This window comes from Heterodontus francisci, chromosome 27 (assembly GCF_036365525.1).
Source record: "Heterodontus francisci isolate sHetFra1 chromosome 27, sHetFra1.hap1, whole genome shotgun sequence".
NCBI lineage: Eukaryota > Metazoa > Chordata > Chondrichthyes > Heterodontiformes > Heterodontidae > Heterodontus > Heterodontus francisci.
In genome coordinates this window covers 68,297,252-68,312,809 of record NC_090397.1, presented here as the reverse complement: position 1 = coordinate 68,312,809, position 15,558 = coordinate 68,297,252, and the positions used below count along the sequence as shown (strand labels likewise).

The 15,558-nt window shown below is 41.6% G+C and overlaps 1 protein-coding gene across 2 annotated transcripts in view; it reads right to left on the bottom strand.

Annotated features, from left to right (window-relative positions):
- The window catches only part of cdc123 (cell division cycle 123 homolog (S. cerevisiae)), a 34,515-nt gene extending 18,989 nt beyond the window's left edge, over positions 1 to 15,526 (bottom strand). For both annotated transcript variants that reach the window (XM_068059550.1, XM_068059549.1), the window contains exons 1-6: positions 15,419 to 15,526; positions 11,405 to 11,476; positions 8,609 to 8,669; positions 8,442 to 8,474; positions 7,524 to 7,619; positions 610 to 716 (exon numbers count right to left, since the gene is read on the bottom strand). In XM_068059550.1, the coding sequence (XP_067915651.1) occupies positions 610 to 716; positions 7,524 to 7,619; positions 8,442 to 8,474; positions 8,609 to 8,669; positions 11,405 to 11,476; positions 15,419 to 15,492 (443 nt within the window). In that variant the 5' untranslated portion in view covers positions 15,493 to 15,526. The remainder of the gene's footprint in view (positions 1 to 609; positions 717 to 7,523; positions 7,620 to 8,441; positions 8,475 to 8,608; positions 8,670 to 11,404; positions 11,477 to 15,418) is intronic.
- Positions 15,527 to 15,558: the final 32 nt, after the last annotated feature.

The following is a 15,558-nucleotide window of genomic DNA, read 5'->3' as shown; positions in this document are numbered from 1 at the left end:
AGCTAGTCTCAGTAATGATGACCATGAAATTACTGGAAACTAATGTCCTTCTTGGAAGGAAATCTGGCCTCCTCACCCGGTCTGGCCTACATGTGACTCCAGACCAACAATGTGCTTGGCTCTTAACTGTTCACTGCTATGGCCTAGCAAGCCATTCAGTTGTATTCAAGAAGGCAGCTCACCACCACCTTCTCAAGTGCAATTAGGGATGGGATATAAATACTGACCTTGTCAGTGATGCCCACATCCCAAGACTGTATATAAAAAAAAATTCTGTACTTCCCAGTGATCAATAGGAATATTGCTGCTGGAGACAAAGCCTGCCATTTTTTTGATCTCTAATGGGCAATGCAGCTCAGCCCATTCACACAAGTCAGTGATAAACTGGATTTGACTGTGATGCTCCATCATTCAAGTCAACCTCGTAACATACTCTTCAAGCTTGCATATAAATAGCCTTTGCTTGGGCAAGATATTAGAATGCAAATAAAGCTTTCAGGAGAGAAGACATGGGGAAAAGATTAGCCAGGAAAGAAATAACATATTCAACTGGTACAATCAAACTAAAAATACTCTGAAGGTATAAATATTAATGATTCAAGTACATACGGCTGAGTTAAGTCATGAGCAATAAAGTCAGAACTTTTCAAGAGCAGGAAGATGTCACTCAGATTATTGCACTTGAGCGAGCTGTTCATTGCAATCCATTGAGCATCCTAAGGGATGAAAAAAGGCAACAGAAAGATGTAAAACAATCATTGGGTATGGTCCATATAGTCATCCTGAGGATGACTGACATTACCTAACACTTGCCTCTGTAAAATACTTTGTTACATTAGACAAGAACTTTGAATGTTTTTCATTTATGCAAAATATAACACATTTCGCGCAAGAGTGAGAATTTTTATGACAACCATTAATTACTTAACGAAAAATACCCAGATCTAGACAAACAGGAGTAAACAAGCTCATTAACAAACTCCCACTCACCCAGGATACTTGGTATACAGGAGCTGTGAGTCATAGTTGAGTATTAGACAGAAGAAATATGTGAAAAGTCTAATAATAGAGAATCCACTTGAGAACACGTGTTAAGAGCTATGCACATTTATAATCAATAGCCAGAAAATCTAGCCTTATATATTTTATCTAAGAATGAGATGACTGCCTATTTAAATTCTCCAGCTGGGGCAAATCTTCTGACATTATGGAACAAATCATCAAGCTCTCATGATGAGGCGGTAAAAGCAGTGAGTAGCTGAGCCATAACAGACTAGCAAGGACCTGATCAGTGCTGAGCTATCTCATTTGTTATGATGGCACAACATAGGAACAGGAATAGAGCATTTAGCTCCTTGAGACAGATCATGGCTGATCTGTATCGCAACTCCATCCACCTGCCTTGGTTCTATATCCTCTATACCTTGTCTAGCAAAAATCTATCAGTCTCAGATTTAAAATTATTAATTGAGCTGGCATCTACTGCTTTTGGAGACACTACAAATGGTATCCAAATATTCGTTTGGTAGTACAGAACTTGAGTGTTGCTGAAAATAGAAATTTTGTCAAAACTTTGAGTCTTGCACTCATCAGGACAATTCAAAAGAATACCAATTGGTATTCTTGCGAATTGTCCTGATGACTGCAAGACGAAAAGCTTCGACAAAATGCCTCTATCGTCAGCAATACACGATTGGTATCAGTACGCCTGCTGGATTGGCCACAGTTCATAGAACTCATTGCTCTCGTGCATTTGGACATGGGTGAGGATAACATTGGGTTCAGCTCAAATTGTGATCTCCTTCTTGTAGTCCAACAATTTGTCAACATGTGACCCTGAAAAATAGATATAGTGGCAAAGCACGAGGCAAGGACAGTGGCACAATTGCTGCCTGTGGAATCATACTCCAGTGTATCTTCACAGAAGTGAAGCGGGGAGAAAAAGTTGCCAACTGTTGAGTTAGTTTAGGAAGAATTCTGCTAAATTCTCAATTTCATTCCTGCAAGATAATTTCAACTCTTGTAAACAGATATGCCACCTAATGAAGGAAATCAAGTACTAAGTATCAAGATGTTGGTATTGTTCTTAATGAATACTTAGCATCTGTCTTCACAAAAGAGGGGAATGATGCAGATATTGTAGTTAAGGAAGAGGGGTGTGAAGTATTGAATGTGATAAACATAGGGAGAGAGGACGTATTAATGGGATTAGCATCCTTGAAAGTTGTTAAGTCACCAGGGCCAGATGAAATGTACCCCAGGCTGTTAAAAGAAGCAAGAAAGGAAATAGCAGAAGGTCTGACCATCATTTTTCAGTCCTCACTGGATACAGGTGTGGTGCTGGAAAATTGGAGGACTACTAATGTTGTACGTCTGTTTAATAAGGGAGCGAGGGATAGACCGAATAATTACAAGCCAGTCAGTCGAACCTCAGTAGCGGGCAAATTATTGGAATCAATTCTGAAAGACAGGATAAACTGTCACTTAGAAAGGCATAGATTAATCAAAGACAGTCATCATAGATTTGTTAAGGGCAGATGTTGTCTGACCAACTTGATGGAATTTTTTGAAGTAACAAGGAAGGTAGATGAGGGTAGTGCAGTTGATGGTCTACATGGATTTTAGCAAGGCTTTTGACAAGGTCCCAAATGGCAGACTGGTTAAAAAAATAAAATCCCATGGGATCCAGGGAAATGCAGCAAGCTGGATACAAAATTGGCTCAGTGGTAGGTAACAAAGGGTAGTTGTTGATGGGTGTTTTTGCGACTGAAGGGCTGTTTCCAGCGGTGTTCTGCAGGACTCAGTACAGGGCCCCCTGCTTTTTGTGATATATATTAATGATTTGGATGTAAATTTAGAAAGCATGATTAAGAAGTCTGCAGATGATACAAAGATTGGCCGTGTCATAGATAACAAGGAGGATAGCTGTAGGCTGCAGGAAGATATTGATGGTCTGGTCAGATGGGCAGAAAAGTGGCGAATGGAATTCAACCTGGAGAAGTGTGAGGTGATGCATTTGGGAAGGTCAAACAAGGCAAAGGAATACACGATTAATGGGAAAATATTGAGAAGTGTAAAGGAAGTGAAGAACTTTGGAGTGAATGTCCACAGATCCCTGAAGGTAGCAGGACAGTTCGATAAGGTGGTTAAGAAGCTATACAGTATCCTTTCCTTTAATAGCCAAGGTATAGAATATAAGAGCAGGGAGGCTATGCTGGAACTGTATAACTCATTGCTTAGGCCATAACTTGAGTACTGTGTGCAGTTCTGGTCACCTCATTACAGAAAAGATGTAATTGCACCAGAGAGGGTACAGAGGAGATTTCCGAGGATTAGAATTAGAATTAGAATATTACAGCGCAGTACAGGCCCTTCGGCCCTCGATGTTGCGCCGACCTGTGAAACCATCTGACCTACACTATTCCATTTTCATCCATATGTCTATCCAATGACCACTTAAATGCCCTTAAAGTTGGCGAGTCTATTATTGTTGCAGGCAGGGCGTTCCACGCCCCTACTACTCTCTGAGTAAAGAAACTACCTCTGACATCTGTCCTATATCTATCACCCCTCAACTTAAAGCTATGTCCCCTCGTGTTTGCCATCACCATCCGAGGAAAAAGACTCTCACTATCCACCCTATCCAACCCTCTGATTATCTTATATGTCTCTATTAAGTCACCTCTCCTCCTCCTTCTCTCCAATGAAAACAACGTCAAGTCCCTCAGCCTTTCCTCGTAAGACCTTCCCTCCATACCAGGCAACATCCTAGTAAATCTCCTCTGCACCCTTTCCATAGCTTCCACATCCTTCCGATAATGCGGTGACCAGAACTGCACGCAATACTCCAGGTGTGGTCTCACCAGAGTTTTGTACAGCTGCAGCATGACATCGTGGCTCCGAAACTCGATCCCCCTACTAATAAAAGCTAACACACCATATGCCTTCTTAACAGCCCTATTAACCTGGGTAGCAACCTTCAGGGATTTATGCACCTGGACACCAAGATCTCTCTGTTCATCTGCACTACCAAGAATCTTCCCATTAGCCCAGTACTCTGCATTCCTGTTACTCCTTCCAAAGTGAATCACCTCGCACTTTTCCGCATTAAACTCCATTTGCCATCTCTCAGCCCAGCTCTGCAGCCTATCTATGTCCCTCTGTAACCTACAACATCCTTCGGCACTATCCACAACTCCACCGACCTTAGTGTCATCCGCAAATTTACTAACCCACCCTTCTACACCCTCTTCCAGGTCATTTATAAAAATGACAAACAGCAGTGGCCCCAAAACAGATCCTTGCAGTACACCACTAGTAACTAAACTCCAGGATGAACATTTGCCATCAACCACCACCCTCTGTCTTCTTTCAGCTAGCCAATTTCTGATCCAAAGCTCTAAATCACCTTCAACCCCATACTTCCGTATTTTCTGCAATAGCCTACCGTGGGGAACCTTATCAAACGCCTTACTGAAATCCATATACACCACATCCACTGCTTTACCCTCATCCACCTGTTTGGTCACCTTCTTGAAAAACTCAATAAGGTTTGTGAGGCACGACCTACCCGTCACAAAACCGTGCTGACTATCGCTAATGAACTTATTCTTTTCAAGATGATTATAAATCCTGTCTCTTATAACCTTTTCCAACATTTTACCCACAACCGAAGTAAGGCTCACAGGTCTATAATTACCAGGGCTGTCTCTACTCCCCTTCTTGAACAAGGGGACAACATTTGCTATCCTCCAGTCTTCCGGCACTATTCCTGTCGACAATGACGACATAAAGATCAAGGACAAAGGCTCTGCAATCTCCTCCCTAGCTTCCCAGAGAATCCTAGGATAAATCCCATCTGGCCCAGGGGACTTATCTATTTTCACACTTTCCAAAATTGATAACACCTCCTCCTTGTGAACCTCAATCCCATCTAGCCTCGTAGCCTGAATCTCAGTATTCTCCTCGACAACATTTTCTTTCTCTACTGTAAATACTGACGCAAAATATTCATTTAACACTTCCCCTATCTCCTCTGATTCCACACACAACTTCCCACTACTATCCTTGATTGGCCCTAATCTAACTCTAGTCATTCTTTTATTCCTGATATACCTATAGAAAGCCTTAGGGTTTTCCCTGATCCTATCCGCCAATGACTTCTCGTGTCCTCTCCTTGCTCTTCTTATCTCTCCCTTTAGATCCTTCCTGGCTAGCTTGTAGCTCTCAAGCGCCCTAACTGAGCCTTCACGTCTCATCCTAACATAAGCCTTCTTCTTCCTCTTGACAAGCGCTTCAGCTTCCAGGACTGGAAAATTGCAGCTATGAGGAAAGATTGGATAGGCTGTGGTTGTTCTCCTAGGAACAGAGAAGACTGAGGGGAGATCTGATTGAAATGTACAAAATTTTGAGGGGCCTGGTTAGAGAGGAGGTGAAGGGTCTATACACCTTAGCAGAGGGGTCAGTGACTATGGGACATAGATTTAAAGTGATTGGTAGAAAGATTAGAGGATGAGGAAAAATCTTTTCACTCAGAGGGTGGTGGGGGTCTGGAACCCGCCGCCTGAAAGGGTAGTTGAGGCAGAAACCCTCAAAAGGAGTCTGGACATGCACCTCAAGTGCTGTAATCTGCAGGGCTACGGACCAAATGCTACAAGGTGTGATTAGACTGGGTGGTTTGTTTTTCGGCTGGCACGGACACGGTGGGCCAAGTGGCCTCTTTCTGTGCAGTAAACTTTCTATGATTTTTTTATGATACAGCTTAGGTGATTTATTATTTCCCATGGCTCAAAATTTAATAATTATTTTCCTCTCAAGTTTGCCCAAAACTTTCCCTAGCCAATGGGAGGGAAAAGAGACCAAATGGAAAACAAAAAGGCTTTTTAGAAGATTTTTGAAAGCACAAAAGGTTGAAAAGGTAGTCACTTTGGGAGAGAATACCAGGAACAGGCCTCAGTAGGCAATGGATCAGCCAGGGTACACTGTCAACTTCTTCAGAAAAGTTTTACTTAGGTACAAATTATCCCAAAGTAAATTTATTTTCATTGAACCCATGGTGAAAAATACTTTCTAACCTCCTACACTCAGCATCTCCCTAGAGAAATGTGGTTGAAATCGCAAACTCAGCAGCGGTGAAATCAAACATGTTTTCACTGTTCTCTGGTGCCATGGTGCACCAATCTGTTCTGCATCATTCTCTTACATTTCCTAATTTTGTCTTCAGCCAGGTCACGTCTACCCCAACTGAAACTATTTGACTGGTCTCTAGACTTGTCCCATTGTTGTTATATATCTCACCTTTAGAAGGAGCAGAAAGATGGTGTCAATTCACTCTTTTTTAATTTGCACTCCTTCCATTCAGTCCATCCCCAATCAAGATTGAAACTCATTATATGTGGTTACAAACAAGGCACATCACATTCTTGATTAGGCACTTTACAGCCTTTCTGGACTCAACACTGAGTCCAACATTTTCAAATCATACCCTCTGCTCCCATTACCCTTCTTTATTTTCGGACGGCAACTGTGGCGATAATTCTGCTTTTCCCATTTACCCATCCTCCAGACCCACCCACCTTTTGTTTTTTTTTTTACTTGTCCCATTACCATCTTCTTTTACCTTGCACCATTGTCCTTTATGTCATTTAATATCTCCTGCCTTCCACCCTATCACAGACCTTCCCTTTTGTTCTTTTCCTGCTCCCTTCCTTTCCCCGCTTCTGTATTTGCTTAAAACCTGCTACAGCTCTAACATTTTCCAGTTCTGACGAAGATCATTGATCTGAAGCATTAACTCGGTTTCTCCCGGCACAGGTGTCACCAGATCTGCTGAGTATTCCCAGCATTTTGTAGCGCAGCATGACACAGTGACAAGCTGTATCACCTACCACTACTGACTACTCTTTAGTTCTGATCAGATCCACAAGAGTCATTCATTACAATACGGGGCTAGCAATGTGACAGTGATGCTCACAGATCCCCTGGCTCAGGTTTATTTTCTCAAATTCACAGTGGTCCTGTTGGTTGCCTTAATTTCTAAATTAGGCCTGTCTCAACTTCAGAAAGTAAGCAGCCTTACCCTTTCAGCATTGTGACTCTAATACTTTGATAAAGATTGATGAAGCCATTCAAGACTTACTTAATTCCTCCTTTTTAGCACTGACATACCTAGCCAGAGTATGGTGACAGAACGATAGCCAATTAGAATTAGTCTACATCTGTAAGAAACTTAAGATCGATTCATGAGCCAACTCGTAACCCAATACAGAATTAGCCTTATTATTTAAATAATCTATCACAATGTACAGATGTTATTTTTGAAAGATCTACAATAGACCAAAACTACCCATGACAGTCACATCCCACCGGAACATAAAAATAGATTCAAACCAGTTAGAAATTAGCTTTTTATTCATCAAAAGTTTTCCTTGAGGGTGACTGAAGCTGAACAGTATAAAACTAATTTTAAAATGCTGGCAGCAAACAATTCCCAAACAAGTGGTATTTCTTCCCCAGTTTCTTACCCTTGGGGAGCTCCAATTAAGTTTTGGAAAAACACTGCCTCCAAGGGAGTTTATAGCTTCCTGTACTTTTGCTGCAAAATCTGGGAATTCTGGAGCCTACAAATTAAAAAAAAAATGCAAAAAGGTTACATTCAAGTGTTAACAAAATAAAAATACTTTTACCCAGAACCCATTAATTGCTCCAATTTAGTAAAGCTTACAATTTTTAAATTGTTCAGTTTCAAAGTGCAATATAATAGTTTACTTAATTCTACAGGCTTTCAATTTTTAAATTGTTCAGCTTCAAAGTGCAATATAATAGTTTACTTCATTCTACAAGCTTGATTAGTACAATACGATGTCCTTAATTTTATTTCTAAGAACATAAGGAGCAGGAGTGGGCCACAAGGCCCTTTGAGCCTGCTCTGCCATCCAATAGGATCATGGCTGATCTTCTCCTTCAACTCTACCTTCCAGTCCAATCCGAATATCCCTCGATTCCCTTAGTAGCCAAAAATCTATCAATCTCAGCCTTGAGTAAATTCAATGACTAAGCATCCTACTCTCTGGGGTAGAGAATTCCAAAGGTCCACAACCCTCTAAGTGAAAAGATTTCTCCATCTCAGTCCTAAATGGCCGATCCCTTATTTTGGGACTACGCTATTTAGTTATGTAAACTTAACAGACTAAAACAGAAAATTATAATTGAAAATTATATAATGCAGACCTTGCTAACGCTTGGTTAGGGAATGACAATTACTATAAATAAGTATAGCAATAAAAGCTACAGTTGCACTGCATTTCACCTAATCAACCTTCTCTGCTGTGTCCGAAAATAAAACTTACTGATAAATTATAAATGATATTCAGCCAATAAACCAGTCATCTTAAACACAAATATCACAGCTATATATATAGATATGTAAGTATACCCCTTACCGTAAGAGTTGTCACATTCTCATCATCTGACCACTACATGAAAAAAACACAAAAGGCAAACATTCTCATATCATAAAACATTGTTAGATCATTAAACATACATATACAGCACTAATTTAGAAACAAATACGGTTTCACTAAGACCATAAACAATAGACAATACTGACCTGTATATCCTGTTCTTCATCACTGCCGTCATCTGCCCGCGAATAACTTGGGGCTTCATTTCTGAAACAAGTGGAAATAATCTCTTAGGAAACAAAAATCAGGAAAGTGGGCTTAAGGAGTATTGAAAATGGTGGAATGAAAGGAACACTTAATCTCTCAAGATAACATGGAAAAGTTAAAACTGAGCAACTGCATTTTATGCACGGGGCTGCATTTTACCAGCTTGCCGCCAACATCTGGGGGGGGGGTGAACACGCGAGATCTACTCAGCGGAGCCTCTGCGATATTTAGCATGACGGCTCATTTACATGGCCAGGGCGGACCCCCCACACCGATGACGTGGAGGGGCGGGCGCTCTGTCCCTGGCAATGGCATCCGGTGCCAATGCGCAGGCGCCATTTCTAAAGGGCTTCAAGCCATTCCATTGTATTTGAATTTTTAATGTTATATGCCTGACAAAATTAAAGTAAAAACTTAATAAAAGATTCAAGCCCCTCTCCCACAGCCCCATGACTAAACAATTTATTAATGCCCTCTTCCCCCGAAATACTTACCTTACGATCCCGACCTTCCCCCCACCAAAAGTTTACGACCTTTTAACTCAAACCCCTTCCCGCCATCCCCTTCACCAATCCCAATAGTTTTTCCCCGCTCCTCACCCCCGCCCTGAAAACTTACCTGCTCCCCCCCTCCCAATCAGCGTTCTGCCTCGGATATCTGAAGGTGCAGGAGTCCCAGCAATCGACCGGAATATGGCAGCAGAACGGCCAACGGGAGCAGGTAGGCCATTAGTTCATTAATTTAAATATTAAAATCCTGTTCCTGTCGCCGAGCAGTGGGGGGGCCGCCACAAGGTCTCGCCGCTGCTGGTAATATGGGGCGGGGCCTTCCAGGCTTTGAGGCCCATAGAGGGCCTCTCCTGGAAGCATTTCTCGGGCCCCCCCCTCAACCACAACCCCAACGTCAGGGCGGGGCCAGTAAAATTCACCCCATGACAGGGATTTTTATTTTGTTACAACCGAGGTGGGAGTAATGCACTGTCAATTCAGTCCCAATACTCCACAGGTCGCAGCACGTTATTAAAGTTTTCCCACCTACCAGAAATTAGCCAAATTAAACACCTTAGTAACCCCCAGAATAAATACACCAAACCAGGTATCTTTATATAACAAATTAACTATTTATTAATAAACTAAATCTTAAACACTATTAAGATAAATTTATGTCAAAAGACTTTCTAACTTCTTATTTTCTCTTAACCCTAATGCACACACACATACATTCAAAAATCAATGGTTAACCAATTTTAAAAATAGTATTTCTTCGGAATAAAATAAGTAGCTGGGTTGTAAGTCCTGGTGAGTTACGTTCCTGGTTGGTGAGATGTCGAGATTACAACAATCAGATGTCACTCAAAGCCTCCAGGCGTATTTGACAGTCTCTAATGTGTAGGTGTTCAAAGGACTGTGGTTGCAGCAGGCGTTACGGAGTTCTTTTAACAAGGAGTATAGCCACAGGTCTATTTGGATTCTAAAATTGGTCGTTTTTCAGTAGAAACATTACTGAGAATTCCAGCAAACACAAACAAGCGACAGTCAATCTTGAAGGCAAATGTTCTTTTTCCAGGGCTTTTTCTTCTCCTTCGAGAGGGAACAGGCTGAATCTGTTCAATAACACAGCCTGTAACTTAATGTAGTTTCCCTGCTAAGAGAAATAGACAGCTTCTTCCTTCAGAGCATGCTTCGCTGGACTCTAGTTCAAACAGGTTGAAACCAGTCTTTATCTACAGTTAAAAGATGTAGTATACCATGTGACCTTCTCTCTCTCCTGCTGTGGCCTCGGAAACAGGTGCAGCTGCTGGCACACTGTGCTCAGTCTTAAAGGCACACTGTTTTTAAACAAGAGTCTTAAAGGCACACTGTTTTAAACAGAGGAGGAAAAAAAGAGTCCTATGGCAATTTCATGAAATGGAATTCAGTGGCACATTCTGAACAATAGTAATTGTATTAATAGCAAATTACACCATCACCAACATCAGATAGACAGTGACCCATCAGAAAGCTTTGTGCTTCCTCTGTACACTTTACAAAACAAAAAATGAATTATATTCGTGATAGGCTGTAAACACCCCATCCTATTGGAAGTAAGAGAGAGACAATTTTAAACAAAATCATGATTGACAAAATTATTGTTGAGTCATAATCTTTCAGCCTACAAAGCTGTTCTGCTCTTTACGGCCCACAAGCGATCAGCAGAATGTAGATGTGCTCCCTTATCACATCTGACCAGAATGTTCTGGGCTGCTGTAGTAGGGACATTATTTAAACTGAACATATCCTGCAACTCCCTACAAAAAGTATTTGGAAAATGAAATTCCTCCCGTTAATAGTTTTAGTGAAAATCTGGCTAGAATTTCTCATTTTGTGCTCATGTTGACTTCTTCCTGTTTTTAAACTGAAAAATTTTGCTCTCTTCGTTAAGTTTTAAAAACAGGTACAACTTTTTTCAATGATTACAATTCAGTTCTGCATTTTGAATTCCTGAGCTTTGTTCAAATTTTCTATAGGATTAAGTCAATTAATCATACCAATTAATTATCAAGTAAATTCTGTTTCATCAGCAAAATATAATCTAGCTTTTGCATTTAGATGGCTTAGTAATATCAAGTAATTTTTTTGAAAAATAATGAACAAGGATAACATGAATGCCATATTTTGGAATTTGTCTTTTCTACTATACTGTGACACCCACTACACAGAGAAAAATTTGATACAAACACACAGATTGATTCTCACCTTCCAGAAACCACCAGCGTCCCGTCATCCAGTAAATAATCAATTACATTTTGCGGCAGTGGAAGAACAATGCTGTTGAACAAGAAACGCATGTAAACAGCTCAAAGGTCGCATGTCTTTCCAGATCATTCAATGAAGAAAAACTGGAGCTTCAGATTCTTAATACTCTTACACACTTCAAAATATGTTTACTTTAACTTCAAGGAAACTATGATTCGACAGTAACAAAAACAAATTTGTTTCATTGCACAGGTCCAGCTTTTCCCTTTGCCTGTATTGCTATGCTCTGCTAGTTTAGAAAAAGGACATTGCTGGATACTGCTTTGCAATTTAGTTCTACTTCTAGGTGAAGTGGTTTGATCACTCCATTAAATCCACATGCCCAACAGCCTGATTAAATACCAACTGGTGTTCATTTTACACGACCACTTTAAAAGAAAAAAAGTCAACCCAACCTGAAACTAATACATTTTAATGCTTTAGTCATACATGGGCAACATTCCCAACTCTGTGCCAGGGAATTATGAGCTCTTGCTTTCTTTGTATTTGACCAGTCACTACTGTACACAGAATTTCTGCAAGAGTGATGATCCAGGCAAAACACATTATACTGGGTTATAAAACATTTAGCACATTAATAAATTTCAATGCTACATATTTGACAAATACTTGTGTAATATGGCATAAGGGAATGTTTAATTAAAGAACCTAGCCACAATGCAAGAATATGTTCATAAGCAGGAAAACACTGCTATCCATATCAAGGAAATAAATGTTCAGAGAATTCAGGGCCTGGTTGAAGAGTACATTAATATCTCATTAAAATTTGTTTTTTTTCCCATGAATGTTTGTGCTCATGAGCAGGCACAGAATTAATTTTGCTTGTTGCCCTTTAAGTCCGCAGTGTGCACTTCCATCTTAAGTATAATACAGGTCAGACCAAGCAGCTACTAATCTGTCCCAATATGTTCAACTTCAGCCCCAGAACAGTCCCAGCTGGACCAATGTGAATTTTCTAGTTCCCACATCAGCTCTGTGAGAGGCAATTTGCACCAATTAGTGTGAATGCAAACTGCGTAGAAATGGTTTACGACTGCTCAACTGACTTTCATCCCATTAGTCTGAGCTAGATTTAAACCCAGGTCCCTCAAGTAAAAAGACTATCCCACTGTCAAATCTAGTGCACCATTCAAATCATCATGCACAATTATTAGGTCTGTGCACAGGCCCAGTGTATTAGCACACCTGTGCACTGTGCAATATAGTGGCAGGAAAGTGTTCTACTTTTATATACAGTAGATGATATCATGAGCAGAATTTATCTCAACAGGTGCAGGTGAGGGAAAGTAGACAAAAACCCCTTGTCCACTCTGGTACATCTCCAAATTGCAGAATCAAGAGAAGCAAGCTATTTATTCAAACAAGAGATGGTAGATTAAAGGTCTGCTGCCTGACCAAAACCCAACAGGACCCGCCGACATGTGTCCGGTTCGGGTCGCACTTCCGGGTCCAGCATTTGGGCCGGGTTGGACACGCTCTATCACAGGTAAGTGGCTCCAATATTATTTTAATTCTTGGACTAGAAAGGTGCTTTTGTTAGTTACTTTAAGCTTGTGCAGATCAGCAACAAAGTGAAAAATGGAAGGTAAGTTAACTGATGGTCGGGTCGGGTCAGGCGCGGGAAAAAATGGAAGGACTCGGGCCGGGGTCAGATGTGGTTCTGACGGGCTCGGGTAGGGTTTTTTTTTTTGCAGACCCGAGCAGGCCTTTATGGAAGGCTGCAAAATCTTCAAAAAATTAGGTAATTTTTACAAATAAGCCAATTACAGATATTGTAAATCAGAACAGACCGACCAGTCGTGCGGCTGGCAGCACAACATACAGGGCAGTTTTACTAGAAGAATGGAATGATTCCTAGTGATAACACTCATGCACAAAACATTCCAACGCATAATCACACAGCAGCTGCAGTCAGGTTATCTTGTTACCCTCACTCATTCACAGGTCTTCCACCCAGAGGGAACATTTTGCAAGGACAAAAAAGATCAAAGATTTAGCCAAATTGGATGGGTTAGCGAGGGAATGCAGACCCTCATAAGCATATTGGAAAACACAAGAAATAAGGAAGGGTGAAGGACAGCCACCAGGCACTTGCTTCAACAACAACTCTAACTCTTTTTGACAACAGTGCGGCGCAGTGGTTAGTACCGCAGCCTCACAACTCCTGCGACCCGGGTTCAATTCTGGGTACTGCCTGTGTGGAGTTTGCAAGTTCTCTCTGTGACTGTGTGGGTTTCCTCCGGGTGCTCCGGTTTCCTTCCACAAGCCAAAAGACTTGCAGGTTGATAGGTAAATTGGCCATTATAAATTGCCCCTAGTATAGTTAGGTGGTAGGGAAATATAGGGACAGGTGGGGATGTGGTAGGAATGTGGGATTAGTGTAGGATTAGTATAAATGGGTGGTTGATAGTCGGCACAGACTTGGTGGGCCGAAGGGCCTGTTTCAGTGCTGTATCTCTAAACTAAACTAATGTAGGATTAGTATAAATGGGTGGTTGTTGGTTGGCAGACACGGGCCAAAGGGCCTGTTTCAGTGCTGTATCGCTAAATATAAATAACAACTCTTTAATGTAGAAAAACATCCAAAGGTGCTTCACAGAAGTATATCCAGATAAAAATCAATATTCAGCTGAAGGGAGAAGACACTAGGAGGGGGTAACCAAAAGCTTGGTCATCGGTGGGCTTTAAAGGAGCAGAGAGGGTTTGTAGGATCATAGAATGGTTACAGCACAGAAGGAGGCCATCGAGCCCATGCTGGCACTCTGTAAAAGCAATTTCCTAGTCCCATTCCCCAGCCTTTTCCCTGTAGCTCTGCAAATTAGTCCCTTCAGGTGCTTATCCAATGCTGTTTTGAAAGCCACGATTGAATCTGCCTCCACCAGACTCTCAGGCAGTGCATTTCAGATTGTAACCACTTGCTGCTTAAAAAAGATTTTCCTCTTGTCACCTTTAGTTCTTTTTCCAATCATTTCAAATCGGTGCCCTCTGGTTCGTGACCCTGCCGCCAACAGGAACATTTGCTCCCTATCTCTATCTCGGTTTCTATGATTCTGAACACCTCTATCAAATCTCCTCTCAACCTTCTCTTCTCCGAAAACAACCCCAGTTGCTACAATCTAGCTCGACTATTCCAATACACTCCTGGCCAGCCTCCCACATTCTACTGACTGTAAACCTTAGCTCATTCAAAACTCTACTGCCTATGCCCCAACTTGCACCAGGTCCTGTACACCCATCACCCATGTGCTTGCTGACCCACATACGCTCCCAGTTAAGTACCGCCTTGATTTTAAAATTCTCATTCTTGTTTTCAAATCCCTCCATGGCCTCACTCCTGCCCATCTCTGTAATCTCCTCCAATTCCACAACTCTGAGATATCTGCGCTCATCTAATTCTGATCTCTTGCACATCCCCAATTTTAATTACTCCATCATTATTGATCATGCCTGCAGCTGACAAAAAAGAAAAAGACTTACATTTATATAGCACCTTGCATGAGCCCAGGACATCCTAAAGCACTTTGTAACATGGGAAACGCAGCACCCAATTTGTGCACAGCAAGCTCCCACTACAGCAATATGATAACACCCTGGATAATCTGTTTTTGTGATGTTGTTTGAGGGATATATATTGGCCAGGGCACTGGAGATAACTCCCCTACTCTTCTTCAAAATAGTTGCTGCAGGATCTGAAAGGGCAGACGGGGCCTCGGTTTAACCTCATCTGAAAGATGGCACCTCTGACAGTGCAGCACTCCCTCAGTACTGCACTGGAGGCTCAGCCTGGAGTTTGTACACAAGTCCTGGCCCTAAGCTCTGGAATTCCCTCCCTAAATCTCTCTACCTTTGAGACGCTCCTTAAAACCTGCATTTACTGCATTTCAAGGGGCTATATCAATGTTGTTTTGTGTCGTGTGCGCACCTGCATTAAGAGTGCAGCAGGCTGCTACCCACCTCCTAATGGTGTACTTCTTGAAGAGCGGATACCAGACCGACAGCTGGCAACTCAGCACCTGCTCCTTCTTCATCGCCACTGACAACCCCACTTCCGTTTCCGCCGGAAGTGTGCGCCGTCTAAACCCTTCCCCTCCCAA